Genomic DNA, 19555 nt, shown 5'->3' with positions numbered 1-19555 from the left:
CCACACATGCTCCTCACGTGTCTCAGTCTCCGTATGTCTGCTTCTCGAGGCAGTGGTAGATATCATGAGCAAGAGGCCTAATCCCATGGGTGACTTTCAAAACTCTGCTAGCATTACATTTGGTGAATATTCCACAGGTTCAAAGTGAGCCGCCTGACCAACCCGAGTCAGAATGGGAGGGCACCGTAGAGTTAATGGCAAAGGGAATGGACAGAGGAAACAGTGGAGAATTGGGACCATTAATTCACTCTACTGCCCTGTGTAAACTTTAGACTAGGTGAAGCCTGCTGTACAAGAAAGGATATACGGTAGGAAACAGAGGACATGAGTAAGAGACCTGACTGGTTTTGGACAAGTCTTATGACCTTTCAAATCCTAGGTCCTTCAAATACTTCGTAGGGCCTGCATAAATTAGAGATGATATTTCTTCTCTGGTAAACCCCATATTGGGAATCTTCTGATTACAAGAAGATTGAAAGGTCGCTAACAGACCAAGGCTAGCTAAGGCATTGCATTCTCTCCTTTACACCTACGGCTGATTCATGTGAATGTATGGCAAAAACCACCACAATATTGTAAAGTAATTCGCCTCCAAGTAAAATTTAAAAATTAAAAAAAGAATACTTATAATACTAGTACTGTCGGCTGATATGTGCTTCTTACTTTATATGTTGGTTCTAAATACTTTCTATTTATAAATGCATTTAATTTTCAAGAAATTCTTTACGAGTCATGAGAGGCTAGCTTACTCAGTAACAGACAAGCCTGGAATCTTGGGGCTTTCATAGCAAAGTTTTCCATGAACCCATGTGCACACATTGAACATGGATTGTTAGTGGAGGATGGAGTGGACAGCTCTGCTTCGCAGAGTCACTCAGGAAAACTGAATCAGAGCCTCTACCTTATTGTAATTGCCTTGTCAGAAACATGAGGCCTTCTTGTCTTCTGTGGAATAAGGAATTCAAGAGCTGTTTACTGGGTTTTTAACTGATTTGTCTCTGAACTGAGATAATCACCTCAGTTCACAGCCTGTTGGCAAGGATGATTTGGCCATAACCTCAAGTGGATGGGATACATGGGGCCGACATGGATGCTGGGTGAGCAGTGTCTCTGCCACACAACCCTCTGGAGGGTCAGCTCCATCTGTCTCCATGTAACATATGAGAAACCTGAGCTACGGGGAGATGAAATACTTCCAGACACTAGTCATGTATGTGGTGCTGATCTAGTCAAGCTGTGATCCAGGGTGTTGGCTCCTGAGCCACTCTTACCCTCTACAATGTTTCCCCTTAACTATAACCCCACGTGACAGCCATGTATCACCTCCAGTGGTTTCAGATCTCAGCCCAAACTGGAATTATTTGTGATGTGTGGAGACCTGGACAATGGGGCTTCAATGGCTTGTTTAGACCTTCAGACCTTAGAGTCACACCGGTAGGGATAAGAAGAGACCCTTCTAGCAGCAGAGGGTGGGGTTCTGATCCTCTTTAACCTCCCTGCATCTGAAATTGTGTTCCCAATCGTACTCTTCATTTGCAGATTTGGTTTAGAAAGGAACTTGTTTCTCCCCAAATTATTTATAGAGTTTTCATATATTGTTTCCAGACTGTATATGTGTGATGAAGAGAATGAGCAGTCAGGAGTCTTCAACTAAGAATAGGGGATTTGCTCTTTTACACGTTCTTGCCTTGGTACCGTTGTGTGGCCTCACTTTTTAAAAGAAATGCTGACTTTGGACTTTTTCACTTAAGAGTAAGGGTCCTAGTCTGTCAGTCATGGTTGTTTTCATGAGAGAGAAAATACGCTCCTTGATAACCTATGGTGTTTCATCTCAATGGGCATTGAGAGGTCAAAGGACATGATAGTAATGTATGTAAATGCTAAGGTCCTTTACCAATTTAAATTATTCCCTGGAGCTCCTAACATTTCAATAGGTCTATATAGATGGAGTTGAAGGTTGATCTGATATCTTAATTTATCAAAATCTATTTCTTTCTTCCTAGGCGCCTCCAACCTACGAAGTCCTGGCACAGATGGAGTATCTTGACATGGTGGTGAATGAGACTCTCAGAATGTTTCCAATTGCTGTTAGACTTGAGAGGTTCTGTAAGAAGGATGTGGAAATCCATGGGGTGTCCATTCCCAAAGGCACAACAGTGATGGTGCCAATCTCCGTGCTTCACAGAGACCCACAGCTCTGGCCAGAGCCTGAGGAATTTCGTCCCGAAAGGTACAAGACCCCAGAGAAGGGGACCCTCTCTGCTCTAGTTGCTCAGAGCGTATTCTGACGACTCTCATTGTGGGTGACAAATATGTGACTATACAATCATTTTATTTTACATCTTTTTATTGTTAAATGTCTTTACTTTTTCCAAGAATGATATTATTTGATTAAAAACTTTACCAACCATAAACTAAAAAAGAAAAAAAAAAAAAACAGAAAATTTTAGTTGTGTGCATTCCTAAAACCTTAAGCTTTGTTGTTGTTTAGTCACTAAGTCATTTCCGACTCTTTGTGACTTCATAAACTGTAGCCCACCAGTCTCCTCTGTCCGTGGGATTTTCCAGGCAAGGAGACTGGAGTGGGTTGCTATTTTCTTCTCCAGGGGATGTTCCCAACCCAGGGATCGAACCCATGTCTCCTGCATTGGCAGGTGGATACTTTACCACTGAGCCATCAGGGAGGTCCAACAGCTTAAGATAGGCCTCATTAATAGTGCAATGTAAGTCCTGAGGACATTTTTCTATGCATATACAGATTGTTAAAACTTAGAATGACATTATATGTAGTTTTATTTTTCAATTGCTTACTATATTTAACAGTAAAGTACAAATGGAAATCTGTGTTTTTAATATATATATATATATGATTGTTACACCTGCTATAATTTACTTAACAGCTATATTATTTTAAGTGTTTTGGTTTTTATTTCCTATAAGTCTTTCTTTCTATTCTCTTTAGCTCTTTGAATTCATCACTAACGTTCCCACGTTTCCATTTCTTTAAACATTGGCTGCTGTTTCCTCTATTATTATTGTGGGACTGTAGGTTGAGGACCTAGTAGTCTCATCCCAGGTGGTTCCAGCAGCCTCAGTGAGGATGGAGGAGACATAGGTGGCCTGGTTCTGTCTGTGGCTGTAGACCTGGGCCAGCTCCTTTTTGCCTCCATGTTTTTTGACCTTCCAAAGAGAAGTCCTGTGCTCTCTAGACATCTAGATAGTCCCGTTGGAGAAGTTAAGCGTTGTCTCTGGGAATTCAGAGCAAGGTTCTGCTTTGGGCACAGATGGGACTCTGGAAATAATTGATGCTCTCCCATTTATTTTATGGTGAACAAAATTTGGACTGAATTTTAGAGCACTATCTGGGATCTAGCATTTTATGAGCCCCTGACTATAAGCTCCCTGATGGCAGGGACTGTGTCTCGTTCACCCTTTTGTCCCTAGTACTAGCATAACCTGTACACTTAGCATTGTTGAAAGAAGAGTCAGAGTCCACCAAGTCCTCTGTTCTGGACCAGGGAACCTCTGTGTCTCCCTCAAGCTCAGCAACTTCAGCTTCCCCTCCTGCAGCATCAGAAACCTAAAACCAGAGACCACTCACTGTACTTCCCTTTGATTCACTCAGCTGTCAAGCAGAGAGTTAGTGCTCACTTGTGTGTGTCAGGGTCTGGTCGAGGGAGTGAGAAATCCAAATGTTAAAGCCGATTATAAAGAGTTTTTGACATATACACAGTATAGTTTATAGGCACAAGTTTTATGAATCATGTTTAATGTATTCTTCCAGAATATTCTTCCAGAATATTTTGTATAATAGGGACTCTTTAAAATATATACAACCACAGGGTCATTATCACTTCTCCAAATCCAAATTTGAGGAGTCGAATTTGAATAAAGCAGAGGTCTGGCCATCAAGGACTTTATTGGTTTGTGGAACAGACAAGGAAATCAGTGATTGAAACAGAGTAGAGTTGAGTCATACGCCCTCATCAATCTACTGACCTCAGCAACCTCTGTGTATGGGAGAGAGAGACATACCCACACAAGAGGAAGCAAAGGGAAAATAATAGAAAACTAACAACTGAAATATTCAGAGACATTTTCCCTGCTTCCTTTGTCTCTGAACACATGACCAATGTCAGTGTTCGTGGAGGCAGGAACCCACTCTTCCTGCAGTCAGTCTCATTTCCTAACTGCCTTTCAGAGCCTGAGCATCTCACCACCCTGAATGTCAATTTCATATTTAAAGATACATTTTCTTTAAACAGCCTTCATCTCATCTGCTCACCAGAACTGAAAGCTCCTGTGGGGTCCGGGGAATGGGAAGGCCCAGGGGCTTACCTTTCTCACAGCAAAATCAGCACAACAGGATTCAGTCACCCGCCCACAGGAGTCTCCCTTATGCTACTGGTTGAGGGTTTAAGTTAAAATCTCACACCTGGAGCTCCTGTGATTTTTCTGTTTCATTCACTTGTTTCATCTACTGTTGTGGATTCAGGTTCAGTAAGAAGAACAAGGACAGCATAAATCCTTACGTCTACCTGCCTTTTGGAACTGGACCCCGAAACTGCATTGGCATGAGGTTTGCAATAATGAACATGAAACTTGCTATCGTCAGAATCCTACAGAACTTCTCTTTCAAACCTTGTAAAGAAACACAGGTTAGCAGTTCATTATTTGCATAAATAATGTTTTATTGTGAATTTTTTAATGAGGTGTATCTCTCTGTGTCTATAAGGTTGTGATCTATTCAAATAATAATTTAGCTTACTAGAAAGAGAATCTGTCTGGATCCATCTGTGACCTCTAACTGTCTTTCATCCCTGGGGGGCTAAGTCTGTGGCTTCATAAAGACCCAACTGTAAAGTCATCTAGAGTCAAGGCAGTTAGCATGAAATGACTATACAAAGTCAGTGAATGTGAGCAACTTTTACAATTTGGTGTCACATCCACTGGAAGGAAGGAAAATGTTGTACGAAGTTGTGAGAGCAGTGATGACATGTCATGACTTTTCAGTGATGCCCCTCTCCACTGGAACTTACAGAAGCTCTCCTGACAGCGATTCTCAGCCACTATTTGTATAAAGAAATTACTGGGGAGCAATATCCCTATGCCGAGGTCACCTCAGACTCTCTAAAATAATTTCCCCAGAGTGTAGTGTCCTGAGCACCCCCACTGATCCTCCTGTGCAGCCACAGTGATCCCTGAGTGAAAGCATTTCTGCCGGATGGGAAGGGCTCCCACAGCCCCTCACCTGCCAGGGATCCTGCTGCCATCCAGCTGGGCTCCCTTTGCATTCTCAGAATGACTGTGTGTCCTTCCTGTCCACCCTACAGTCCATCCTCCCCCTTCGAGTTCCAGTTCAGTCCCGAGCCCCTCCATGCAGCCTGCCCATCCAGGCCAGAGCCCACTCTCCCCTCTGCTGTGTTTACAGGTACCACAGGCTGGCATCATGGGTCCTACCACCTAACAATACTTTGTCACTGAACCAACCAGTTTGGTTCCTTTATTTCCTTGTACCTGAAAAGGTCTTTAACTCTATCCCCTCATTTATTCCTTCCATAAATGCCCAGTGGTGCCTTGACGTCATCGGGCAAATGTTTAAGGAGTGACTTGCAGCTGATTAGAGCTCTGGGATGCAAATTTGGAACAGTTTGAATTTTAAAAATTTATCAAATGTCATTTGTGTTCTTGCTTGTTTTATGTGTGTCTACCTGCAGGGAAAATACATACCATTTGAAAGTTTAAAAAAACAATTTGTTACAGTTATAAAAAGACCTGGAATCTCTGTCTGAGGAGCACACAGAACAGTTGGCATTGATTCATCTGAAGCATGGCCCTAAAATAAGGCTTATTTCTAGGAGTCATACATTTAATAAGCAGCTCCTCCCTTTGAGTAGTTTTCTCAGGGAAGAGGAGGATAGAGATGTTTCCATTTTACTTGTGGGTGTCCTGTAAGTGTGTACACACAGGGGACTCAGCCCTGAGAGAAAGGGGGCCTCGGGCACCCCTGGGAAGGGGAGATGCCCCTGCAAGCTCCACCCAGTCCCCCATGGGCTGGGGCTTCTCCCTCCACAGCTCCTTGCTTGTCCTTCAGTCAACTGAGGTTAGAAGGTCACTCTGTTGGTTCCCCAACCCAGAAGGAGTGACTGGGTGAGAACGGGGCTAAAAATCTCAGACAAACCACTGTAGGTCTTAAGAAGTTCACCATTTGCCCTGCACTTGGCACCAGGGGATGTTTAAAAAAAACAGGCAAAATGCTTCATAGGCATAGTGCTCAAATAATATTTTGTGCAAGAATAATAGATGAATGCTTTCACTATCCAGTCTTTCCAGAAATTACAGAGTAAGTACAGAGAATCAAAGATAGAGAAGGGAAACTGGATGCAAGTGATCGAAAGGTACAAACTTCTGGTTATGGATAAATAAGTACAGGGATATCATGTAAAACTCAATGCTTATAGTTGACATTTTTATATAGTAGAAGACAGTAGATCCTAAAAGTGCTCAAAAGAGGAAAACAGTTATTTTTTCCTTTTCTGTCTCTTATGAGTGGTGGATGTTAACTAAACTTATTGTGGTAGTAATTTCACATATATGTAAGTCAAATGTTTTTACCATTAATCATTTATATCTCAGTAAAAGAGGAATTAAAACAACTTTTAAAAGTGAATCGTGAGCACTAGAAATGACTTTCTGCCCATATATTTTATAACAATGGTTAAATAGACCAATTTTCTGAAAGTCATAAAGTGTTAAAGTTTAATCAAGGAAACATTGACAGCCTGTCTGTCCCTATAGCTTTCAAACACATTGAATTGGTAGTTTAAAAAAAACCGAAGATGCATGATGCTAAAAGTAGCTTGTATATCGTAAAGCATTGTTGTCTATAATGGATCTTGACTATTTTGCTTCTATTGGCGGTACTTCATTCATTGGTTCTCTTAACTGTTGCAGATCCCCTTGAAGATAAACAGTCAAGGACTTCTAAGACCGGAAAAACCCATTTTTCTGAAGGTTGTGCTCAGAGATGAGACCATAAGTGGAGCTTGACTTCCCTTAAGGACCTGGGCTTTGTTCTTCATGGAGCTGTGTCCCACAATTTCAGGGGACTTGATTTACTTTGTGGTAAAACTCAGAAATAAAGATGGGCTTCATCTATTGCACTTGCTGGATGACTAGGGTATCTGTACATTTGTTTAGCTTTCTCAGTGTCTGTGTTTTTATATATCGTGTAACATGAAAGAGGTGACTAATGAGGACTGGATATGTACACTCAGCTTATCTGATTCTCAAAGGACCATCTCCACCCATCCCCAGTTAGTAACATCTACTCCTTCAGAGCAATGATCAAGAAAGAAAGTGTCTCAACAGTTTTATCAGTGAATTAATGAAAACAAGAAGTATTGTGGTGACTAACGTTCTGACATGTTTTAATATATCACAGGTTTTATTTTATATATTTCAAATCTAATATTCTGTTGAGGAACTTGGTAAACATCTCTTTACAAAAGTATTAGGATACCATCCTACACTCTAGGGGGAATGTGTACAACTGAATCAGGGAGAGCCAGTGACTAAACACGGCCATCACAGTTCCTGGTGGGTGGGGCCTTTTTCAAAACTGCTGTTTGATATATTACATAGGTAAGAATTATTCCACAGTGTTTTGCCCATTTCTCAGAAAGTATGAAAGTGAAAGTTGCTCAGTCATGTCCAACTCTTTGTGACCCCATGGACTGTACAGTTCAGGGAATTCTCCAGGCCAGAACACCAGAGTGGGTAGCCTTTCCCTTCTCCAGGGGATCTTCACAAACCAGGGACTGAACCCAGGTCTCCCGCATTGAAGGCAGATTCTTTACCAGCTGAGCCACAAGGGAAGCCCAAGAGTACTGGAATGGGTAGTCTATCCCTTCTCAAGAGGATCTTCCCAACCAGGGTCTCCTTCATTGCAGGTGGATTCTTTAACAACTGAGCTATCTTTCATGGTTTAAATCTACTTTTTTTGAGCACATATTTTGTATCACAACAAATGCGCATATAATTATGTTATTAGTTTTGATGACAAGTTTTCATCTCATCTCCCCTGATATTTCATGAAGGCAGGAAGCAGGTTTTCTTGAAGTGTGTTTGTTTTCTACCCTTAATTCCCATCTGTCTCAACATACTGAACGTGGAATAAAAGATGGTTGATTGGTCAGTTGATTGGGGAGAAAGGCTACAGTCACTGGTCAGTTTCAGTAGATATCAGAAGCTGCACACAGCCCTTCCTTTCCCTTTTCTGCCCCTCCCATCCACAACCCCTTCCTTGCTAGGGATTTCCTGGATAGTCCAGTCCTAAAGCCACTGGGGGCACACAGAAGGCTGACAGCCTTACCCTTCAGGGTGTGGGCAGGGAAGGGGGGCTCAGTGGCTCCAAGTTGGAGATTGAGGAGGGACGGTGTCCACAGAACAGCAGCCCAGCCTGGGTATGGGTGTCCAGCCAAGGAGCAAAGAGTGTCTGCTCAGAAGGGTGGCCTGGCCAGGGCATCCAGAGCCTAAACAGGGTGTGGAGAACCACGGAGGGTGAGGGGTATACCAGGACTGGAAAAAGGCTGAGTGGCAGTAGCTACACAAAGGGAGATTTATTAAGCAAAACATGTTTTTCCCTATTAGAGAAGGAAACCAGAAGAAACCCCGTGGAGTCAGAGATTGGAACTGCATGTATCAGTGAACATCCTGCTTTTCTTTGTAGACAGATGACAGCTAGTTAGTTGGATGATACACTACAGATAGATAGCTGACATAGATAGATAGATGACAGATATAGATAGGTAACATGCATCTGTGTGGTCGGTGGGGAAGGTAGGGTTGGAGGTCCTGCTCAGGGCCCTAAGCTCGTACAGCTGGACAGACCCCTCGCCCCAGCCCCAGTTAGAATCCAGGACATAATGTCCTGAACATTTATGACTCAGTGGCTCCTCACATAGCAGGTGGAAAAGGAGGCATTTAAACATGATTAGAAGGAAAAGGTAAAGATTCAGAGTCAGCAAACTCCCAACCTTTTATTTATTTTTCAACTACAACTTGAACTCATGTCTCCTTTTGCTAACAAACAACACAGTTCGTAACTTGTGCTTACTCTATAATGCTTGCCCCTTTTGGCTACTCCTTGCATTCATATGAGCTCTTGTGAGTGAACATTTCTAGAGGGTTTGCTAAGGATCAGGTGTGTGACGGGCAAGGTCACATGTTCTCTTCCCCCAGTGACACCAGAACTCTTATCGCAGGTTCAGGCCCCAAGCTCCTCAAGTCTCTGATCTGGGCTCCTATAGGAAGGGGAAGACATAATCATTAACCTTGTTTCTAAAGATCAGGCAACTGAGGCTGAGTACGTTTAAATAACCCACCTAGGGCCTACACATCAGTCACATTCTATGGATGCCTTCTAGGCAGCTGTGTACACAGTAGAGAGAATAGGTGTCCTGGGAGCCCAGAGAAGCCTCCGGGACCTGGTGGACCAGGTTCCCAACCACACCCTTCACTTGCCCTCTCTGCCTCTGGTTGAATTCTCACAGATTATTAACTAATGTTGGTAGCACAAAGTCAAAATCCCAGAAATTTTACTACATCACAACCACCGGGATGGTTATTTTGTAAAAAGGGGAAACTGAAGTGTTGGTGAGGATGTAGAGGAAATGTGGAAACCTCAGCTGTTGCTGCCTGGTGAAGATGTAACCAAGCAGCCAGTGTGTGGAGCAGTTTGGCAGCTCCTCAGGTCGTTGAGCATAGAATTACCAGCAATCGCACACCAGGGGAGATGCCTAAGAGAACTGAACACAATTTCTCAAACAAAGACATATGCCTGCATGTTCATAACACTACTCTCCACAACAGCTAAAGGGTAGACACAAGGCAAACCAGTGGATGAATGGATAAACCGACTGTGATGTATCCATACAATAGTTGCTTCTTCAGTTATCACAGATGTGAAATACTAATACATGGTACAAGAGAGATTAACTTTAAAAATGCATAAATGAAAGAATTCAGAGACAAGAGACCACACATTACATGATTCCATTTATAGGAAGCATTTGGAAGAGGCAAATCCATGAAGTCAGAATGTACATGAGTGGTGGCCAGGGGCTGGGAGAGGACAGAGTGGGGAGGAGCTGCTTATGGACTCAGGAGTGCCCTCTGGTGGAATGGGAGCGCGCTGGAACTAGAGGACGTGGTGGCACGACACTGTGAAATGTGCGAAATGGCCCCGAATGGTTGATTTATGCCGAGTCAGTGTCACCTTGGTAAACGTTTTTAATCTCAGGACTGGACCCTAGCAAATTCAAGACAGGTCACTGTCATGCCAGAAAGCCCTGTCGCTTTTCCCAGACATCCTGCACAGCCTTCAGCTCCCTGCTGAGCTGTCCAGGGTGGGACCTTGGCCCTAGAATTACAGAATCTCTAACTTGGCCTGTGATCTGATCACTTCCTTATTAACAGTAATAAAAATTGGTTGATTTAGACATTTTGCCTGCAACCAAGAAATAACAAACATACTCAGCAATGATAATTTTGATAAGATGAACCATTCTCACAGCCTGAATGCCCTCTCTCCTTCTCTCCTTAGGCAAATTCTGCTCTGTCCATGGTACTGCAGCAGTGTCACCTCCTCTAGGAAGCCCACCCATCCCTACAGAGGCTCTGGATCCCACCTAACTCTGCCTTTCCCAGCCTCCCAATGCCTTTGGAGGTGTCTGCATGCATGGAGCACCCCACCTAGGCAAGCGCCCTTTGTGACAGTCTTGTTCACACTTTGTCCCCATGTTTTGTCATAGTACCAGGCATAGCTCAGACTGATACACAGGGCATATGACCATGGAGATAACTGTGTGACCAATCAGAATAGGGCATCTTGTATTGAATTCAAGGTGTGGCCTGGAATTGGCTGGGCAGGGTCCCTGGAAAAAATCACTGGGCTTGGCAGGCATGTGCTGACATGTCTACTTAGAAAACTCTTGGTACTGCATGCACTAATGAGGAGCATTTGTTTATTTTCTGGGGAGGTGGTTTATTTTTTCTATCTGATTATCATAAGAGCCTATGTTCTAACTAAAGGTGAAGAACTCAGCTTTTGAACCCAGCTGATCTCAGTTGAATGAACCCACTGAATGAACCCATGTTGGTCAGTTCTCAAAGGGTAAAAAAATATTTAATTTATTCAGTGATCTTTTTGAATTGTTCACCTGGGATCTACAGACTGGGTTTCTGACAAAAACAAGTAATGACGTTCTTTTTGGTTCCAGCATAGAATTAATTGATGGCATTTTAGGTGCTTAGAGAGGCTACGAATGCTGAAAAGGCTGTATGTGCATGTGGTAGAATGGCATGAGCAGACAATGCTTTCATACTATGAAGAATGAGGTTTCGTTGGGTGGTTTTGGTAGATACTTTTATTACATTAAGGAAATTCTTTGCTATTAGTAGTGCATTCTTTTATCATAAATGATATATTGAATATTAATAAATGTGTTTTCTGAAGCTATTGGGATGATAAGACCTTTCTCTTTTAATCAATTAACCTGATAACTAATACTAATATTTATTCTTTGTTAGTCACCCCTGAGTTTCAGGGTAAAATCCAACTCAGTTCGGTTGCTCAGTCATGTCCGACTCTTTGCAACCCCATGGACTGCAGCACACCAGGCTCCCCTGTCCATCTCCAACTCCTGGAGCCTACTCAAACTCATGTCCATAGCATCAGTGATGTCATCCAACCATCTCATCCTCTGTTGTCCTCTTCTCCTCCAGCCTTCAATCTTTCCCAGCATCAGGGTCTTTTTTCCCCCAGTGAGTTGGTTCTTCACATCAGGTGGTCAAAGTATTAGAGTTTCAGCTTCAGCATCAGTCCTTCCAATGAATATTCAGGACTGATTCCCTTTAGGATTGACTGGTTGGATCTCCTTGCAGTCCAAGGGACTCTCAAGAGTCTTCCAACACCACAGTTCAAAAGTATCAATTCTTCGGTGCTCAGCTTTCTTTATAGTCCAACTCTCACATCCATACATGACTACTGGAAAAAACATAGCTTTGACTAGCGGACCTTTTGTGGTAAAGCAGTGTCTGTGCTTTTTAATATGCTGTCTAGGTTGTTCATAGCTTTTCTTCCAAGGAGTAAGTGTCTTTTAATTTCATGGCTGCAGTCACCATCTGCAGTGATTTTGGAGCCAAAGAAAATAAAGTCTCTCACTGTTTCCATTGTTTCCCATCTATTTGCCATGAAGTGATGGGACTGGATGCCATGATCTTGGTTTTCTGAATGTTGAGTTTTAATACAGCTTTCGCACTTTCCTCTTTCACTTTCACTAAAAGGCTCTTTAGTTCTTCACTTTCTGCCATAAGGGTGGTGTCATCTGCATATCAGAGGTTATTGATATTTCTCCTGGCAATTTTGATGCCAGTTTGTGCTTCATCCAGCCTGGCATTTTGCATGATGTACTCTACAATATGTTAAATAAGCAGGATGACAATATATAGCCTTGACCTACTCCTTTCCTGATTTGGAACCAGTCTGTAGTTCCATGTCCAGTTCTAACTGTTGCTTCTTGACCTGCATAGAAATTTCTCAGGAGGCAGGTCAGATGATCTGGTATTCCCATCCCTTGAAGATCCAACTTGGTCATGGTGTATCATTGTTGCTGGATTTGACTGGCTTTATTTTGCTCAGAAATTTTGTGCTGAAGCCTGTGAGTGGGAGTGAAATGTAGTCTTTCTTGTCTCACTTTTGTCCTATTTGGATCAAGTTCATACTGTCCTCATAGAGTGATCCGGGCATGGTTGAATTGATTTTATGTGACAACTCAGAATCTTAGCTTCACCTCTGCGATGACATCCTCTCAGCTGGCCGCCAATGGCTCTGCCTGCTAGCACTTATGCCCCATTTAATCCCCTCCCACTGATGAGGCTGGGATAAGCGACTTGCTTCTGATGAGTAGAATATTAATTGGGTGCCCCCTCTCACTCCCTCACTCTGGGGGAAGTGACTGCCATGTTGAGAGCTGCTCTGTGGAGATACCTGGTGGCAGAGATCTGAGGGGCTTCTGGGCCACAGCCAGTGAGGAACTGAATCCTCGAGCTTGTGAGGATCTGAACCCTGCCAGACCACCTGGAGGACCTGAAAGTGGGTCCTTCCCCAGTGAAACTTTGGATGAGAGGCAGCCCAGCCTGATAGCAAGAGAGAGCTTAAGCCAGAGATACCCAGGTAAGTCACACCTGGACTCTCAGCCCAAGGAACTGTGATGCAGTAAATGCTTGTTTCAAGGGGTTGTATTTGGGGATAATCTGCTAGACAGCATAGAGAACTAGTGTAGCTGCCCTGGTCCCTGTTTGTGCCACAAGTGCAGGGACCATCATTGCCCAGATTCCAACTGAATTTGTGCAGTGAAGCCTGACTGTGCCTCTCAACGTAGCAATTCTTCTGTAATACAGAAGTTTCAGAGAATTACTTCCCTGTGGGAAGAACATTTTCCCAAAAGGAAAGGGAAACCAGTGAGTACCCTCTTCCCTCTTCAATCCCCTGGATGGGCTGCATCTTCTGAGTGGTCGTATGGCCTCTCAGAAGATGGTCAGTTGATCGAAGAGTTGGTTGCTTTTGATATCAAATGTTGACCAGATTGGTATTTTCCTTCACTCTTTCTCCCCTGGATCAAATTCCCCAGAAGATAGTACCACGAAAGCCTGTATTTCAAGCTCTTCTTTCTTGGGAAAGCAGGCTAAGACATATGTGTTTCTTGAAGATTACCTTAAAAGTCTCTGAATGTGATGTTTCCTTGCAAGAAGATTTGACTTCCATTTACTTTTTTAATGAATTTTGAGACTGTTTAGCTTTCTATTCTTTGGCTGGTTTTGCTCAGTTATGTTCCCTAGGATCTAGGCTATTTCTTTTAATATTTCAGCTAATGTTTTTCACAATTCTTAGCAACAATTAAAGTAATAGATGCAATTTTCTTGTATTTGACTTCATCCCATGAATTTCAGATGTTCAGGTGCACCCAGGCTTGTGTAGTTTTTAACATTCCCCCTGCACATGAATTACAATGGATATCATGGTCTGAGAGTTAGTATGTTTCCACGTGATAACTGTGAGAACTGTGATCATGCAGAAGTGGGACCCTCCCCACCACCTACATGTTCAGGACAAGGGTCACTGGGGAAGATGGTGCCCTGGCTGACTCCCAGAGGAAGTCTAGGAATTCACGATGGAAAATGGATTGGACCCATTTCAGATGGAAGAATGGTTGCGTAGACACAAGACCAGTCGTCTGGGGGGCTTGGGAACAGTACATCATACCATTTTCTTAAAACATCATATTTGCACGGGAAGTGAACTGAGACAAGCCTGAAGAAGTCAGCAGTGGCCAGATGCACACAGATCTTTTTTTCACTGTTTATTTGTTCATTTATTTTTAAATTATTTTAAGAAATTGAGTTCTTATTAACATACAATGTTACTTAGTTTCAGGCATGCAATATAATGATTCTATATTTTAATACATTGCAATTTGATCAGCTTAGTAAGACCAGCAAGCATCTGGCACCGTATAAATTTGTGACAATATTATTGACTATATTCCTTGTGTGAACATCATACCCCAGTGACTTCTGTGTTCTCTACGTGGAGTCTCTGCCTCTGAATTCCCTTCACCCATTTTGTTTATCCTTCAGCCTGCCCCCCCACCCCCGTGGCAACCACCTGTTTGTTCTCTGTATCTGTGCGTCTTTTTCTGTATTTTTTTTTGTATTTTTGTAATAGTCTTTTTCTGTATTCTACTTTGTGTTTTAGATTCCATATATAAGTGAAGTCATACAGTATTTGTTTCTTTTTTTTTTTTTCCTTCTGACTATTTCTCTTAGTGTAATACCCCAGGTCAATATTAAAAAACCAAACAGCTTGATTAAAAAGTGGGCAGAAAACCTGAATAGACATTTTAAAGATGACAGACAGATGGCAACAGGCACATGAAAATGTGCTCAGCATCACTCCTAATGAGACACCACCTCACACCTGTCCAAACGACAAACTGTCAAGGAGACAAGAAACAACAAATGTGGGCGATGACGTGGAGAAAGGGGAACTTTCCTGCACTGTTGCTGGGAATGTAACTTGGTGCAGCCAGAGTAGAAGGCAGCATGGAGATTCCTCAAAAAGCTGAAAGAAAACTACCATAAAATCCAAAAGTTCTACCTCTAGCCATTAATCTCAAGAAAGGGCTACTTTGAAGCCCTTTACTCATTGCAGAACTGTTTGCAATAACCAAGGTATGAAAGTGACCTAAACATCCAACATGGGTCTTGAATAACTGCCTCATGGCATTTGGGTTTAATTCTGTGGATGATGGAAGTGGTTGGAAAGATTTGAGTAATATAGGAATGGTGCATGACTCATGTTTTACCGGGCTCTGTCTGGTGGCAGAGTAGGGAATTTCCTGGGTGAGGCCAGTCTAGGGTCAGATAAAACTCCTTAGAAGGTTACTGTACTGATTAGGAGAGACGGCCAACACTTTGCTCCTCTTTTGCAGCTAACCTGTGATGCTGATCTTTTCTTTCATTTTACACCTCCTGTGTCATTAGTTCCCTTCCTCGTGGTCTTCTGAAACTTGCCCACCTCCTCTGATTCCTCTTTCACTCCTTGGTTTCATTCATCTTTCATTTCCTGCTTTCTTGGAAACCCAGATGATCCTGATTGTGACACGTCAGGACTTTTTGCAACATCCTTTATCTGCTGACACCATGAGTTCATGAATACATAAGATTTAGTCATCTGCTCTCTCTCTTGTGGCCACAAACAGCTCTAGCATTTATAACAACAGTAGAAGCATGATGGAGATATTTATCCCATACGAGGTTGACACAATCTGCCAAGTTATTTCAGGAGGCCTCTTGGAATCCAGGCAAGCATGTCACTGGCACAATTTAGAATTACAAGATCTAGCTCCACACCCTACATTTATTGTTCAATATTTGGGCAAGATTCTTCCCCACCCTGAGCTTCTGTTTTTACATCTGTAAAATGGGAATCAAATAACCCCAACACTGCTTATCTCACATAGTTTTCAGGGTAATCAAATGAGAGATGTGAAAGAACTTTCTAAGGTGTACAGTGTGGTAGAGATGTTAGTGATTCATTTGTCAAGAAAGAGAAATTCAGGAATAGAGTAGAATGTGAGCGGCCATGATGAGGTCTTTCTCTTCTCTTTGCTGTGAAGTCCATGGAAGTGCTTCTGCTTAAGGGCACATGTGTGTGTGTGTGTTTCTTCATGGTGGGATATGTGTGGGTCAGAAAGAACATCCCACTACCTCGTTCCAGCCCCTACTGACTGGCTTGCTTATCTGTGTTGGGGCAGAGCTCTGGTTACAGACCCGTGATCTGTGAAATTGGAAACTAACACACACATCAATCCAGAGAAATACGGCCTCCTCATACCCTGAGCAATTCTCTCAGCCAGTGAAAGTCAGGACAGGCTTCCCAGAAGAGGAGTCACCTCTAAAAGGAGAGGAATAGCAGACTGATGGGGCCTCTTGCATCACTAAGGTCCTGACACCCTGCTCACCTCTCCTGATACCTGAGCCTAATGCCCGATTCCATGAGTGTTCTTTGATTTCCATCTCTGACTGATTGCTAAGGTCTGAAAAGATAAGCCATGCATCGTTGATGAGGACACTGTGTTTCTAAAACATGTATAATTAGTTTATCTTGGCAGTACTGTAATTGTCTATTTCTCTCTATTTTCCACCTGAGTAATATGTGGCTCTTAGTCCCATCTGCACATGAAGTACTCGGGACAGAGCTTTGACCATGCCGAGGCCGCCGGTACACAAATGACCAGATGAGAGACGTGAGGTGTGGGGTGCTCTTCAGGCACACACGTCTTCCTTCACGGTCTTCGTAAGTGAGATTTTTCAAGCCAAGTGTGTCTGGTTGTGGAATGAAGGGCACAAAGATCACGCCTTCTGTTATTTCCCTTTGCAGAGCAGGCCATTTGCCTTTGCTAGGACGTGGCTCTGGCTACACACTTTTCTCAGGACTTGACTAGACTGTTGCCCCTGGGATAGATTCCAACCAGCTGGACCAGGCCCTGAGGTGAATTGGGAAGGTGATGGTGTGTAAGGCTTAATGAGAAAACCATCATATTGGCATATGCATTTTGGAGGAAGGTGAAAGTATGTAGTTTCCATAAGGAATTTGTTTCCAAGAAGAATAAGAAAGGCTGTGGGTTTAGCTGAGTGAATCAAGTTGTCAGTAGTTACCAGAGAACACTGTAATCTCTTCCTGGGGGATGTACTTTGTGTTCCTCTTAGTGGGGAGTATACACATGTGACAAGCACCTGTCATGACAAACATCTGTCCTTGTTTCTCCTGAGGTGAGATGAAGTCCTTGATTCTGGAGACCCATGGAGGGAGCCCCTGGGCAGGGTTAGACATGGAGATAGGAGCCGAACTTTTAACCAAATTGCTGCTTCAGCCTTGAGTCTCACTATTTCACAGTGACCCTCATCATGAAACTGCAGACTTTGAATATTGACATTTCAGAGCAGAACACTTGCCATCTTTCTTCATATTATTTATAACATGTTTTGATCAATAGCTGTTGGGAAGCCATTTGCAGTCACTGAGTTTCACTTTCTATATACGTACATGGGAGATGTTAGCATGACCCTCCTTAAAGGTACCCAGTGTGTGTACGTGCTTAGTTGCTCAATTGTACCCCACTCTTTGCGACACCATGGACAGGAGTCTATCAATCTCCTCTGTCCATGGGATTCTCCAGGCAGGAATACTGGAGTGGGTAGCCATTCCTTTCTCTAGGGGATCTTCCTGACCCAGGGATCAAACCTGGGTCTCCTGCATTGCTGGCAGATTGTTTACAGTTGAGCCACCAGGGAAAACCCAAAGGTACCCAGAGAAGGCACCAAAAGGGGCAGAAATGTATCAAAATCACTCAGGCTTTCTATCTGACTTGCTTCCTTGATAGCTCAGTTGGTAAAGAATCCGCCTACAATGCAGCAGATCCTGGTTCAATTCCTGGGTTGGGAAGATCCCCTGGAGAAGGGATAGGCTACCCACTCCAGTATTCTTGGGCTTCCCTGGTGGCTCAGACAGTAAAGAATTCACCTGCAATGCGGGAGATCAGGGTTCTATCCCTGGGTTGGGAAGATCCCCTGGAGAAGGGAAAGGCTACCCACTCCAGTATTCTGGCCTGGAGAATTTCATGGACTGTGTATAGCCCATGGGGTGGCAAAGAGACACGACTGGGCAACTTTCACTTTCACTTCGTTTTCCCTGGGGATCCTCTTCCAGCTTCCCAGGTCTGTCCTTTGTTGATACTCAAGCTTTCATCCATTTCTCTCCTTTGCTGCCTCTCTCTAGGGCTCCATTTCCCCCAAAGACTCCAAAAGGTATGCCCCATACTGAGCTCAGCTGTGTGTCTCACTTCCTCTACTGAGAGGCTGCCCCCAAGGGACAGGACTGTATAGCTTCTAGGCCACAGCACAGTACCAGCACCTGACAGTCACCCGCTTGAACTGAAGCAATGGACAGATAAACAGATGTGTTCAAACATTATAATTCTCAGTGGAAGCTGTGGATTTTAACAGGGGCCTCCTGGAGGAAGCCTGAAACCAAAGATGAAAAACTATGATGACAGAAATTTCATGCTCCATGACAAGCTCCCAAGGAAGTAAAATAGGGCAGGAGGCATAGTTGGGACTTACTGCACTTTACTAATAAGACTTCCACCCACACGGGCTAATTAGGACAGCCCTGGGGACTCTCAGGCCAAAGTTAGCAAGAGATGAGTATCGCTTTCTGCAGGAGAGAAAGTGAGACAGGATAAAGGGAGAAGGAAGCGCACAAACACAGCTTACATGCCTTGTGTTTCTATTAAGTTTTAAGAACCTTTGAGATTTTGTTTTTCACATTATCCATGGTTACCGAGGCCAAGCAGACACAGGACTTGGCTCAGAGTGCTGATAATGAGCCATTGTAATTTCTTGATGCTCAGCCCTCATATTGGTCCCATCAGGAATTCAGCAGGGTTACGTGGATGCCTGGGCTTCCCAGGTGCCCCTTGTGGTAAAGAACCAGCTTGCCAATGCAGGAGACATAAGAGACGCTGGCTGGATGCCTGGGTTGGGAAGATCTCCTGAAGAAGGGCATGGCAACCCACTCCAGTACCCTTGCCTGGAGAATCCCATAGACAGAGGAGCCTGGCGGGCTACAGCCCATGGGTCACAGAGTCAGATATGATTAAAGCAACTTAAGTGCAGCAGGGGGAGGCCTCCAGCAGGTGATAGCAACTGCTACTCTAGGCCTCCTCTGTATCAGCTCCTTGTTATCCAATAAAATGTCCCTGTGCTCTGCATGCTAAGTTTCTTCAGTCGTGTCCAACTCTCTGTGACCCTGTGGACTGTAGCCCTCCAGGCTCCTCTGCCATGGGATTCTCCAGGCAAGAATACTGGAGCTGGTTGCCATTTCCTCCTCCAGGGGATCTTCCCATCCCAGGGATCGAATCTGTGTCTC

General features: G+C 43.6%; 1 protein-coding gene across 4 annotated transcripts in view; it reads left to right on the top strand.

Moving 5' to 3' along the window:
• The window catches only part of LOC114108597 (cytochrome P450 3A24-like), a 39905-nt gene extending 32742 nt beyond the window's left edge, over window positions 1–7163 (top strand). For all 4 annotated transcript variants that reach the window (XM_004021288.5, XM_042240253.1, XM_042240252.1 and 1 more), the window contains 3 exons: window positions 2004–2230; window positions 4496–4658; window positions 6955–7163. In XM_004021288.5, coding sequence (XP_004021337.4) covers window positions 2004–2230; window positions 4496–4658; window positions 6955–7050 — 486 coding nt within the window. In that variant the 3' untranslated portion in view covers window positions 7051–7163. The remainder of the gene's footprint in view (window positions 1–2003; window positions 2231–4495; window positions 4659–6954) is intronic.
• The last annotated feature ends 12392 nt before the right edge of the window (window positions 7164–19555 follow it).

Source organism: Ovis aries, chromosome 24 (assembly GCF_016772045.2).
Source record: "Ovis aries strain OAR_USU_Benz2616 breed Rambouillet chromosome 24, ARS-UI_Ramb_v3.0, whole genome shotgun sequence".
In the NCBI taxonomy this organism is placed as follows: Eukaryota; Metazoa; Chordata; class Mammalia; order Artiodactyla; family Bovidae; genus Ovis; species Ovis aries.
This window is presented reverse-complemented; position numbering and strand designations above follow the sequence as displayed.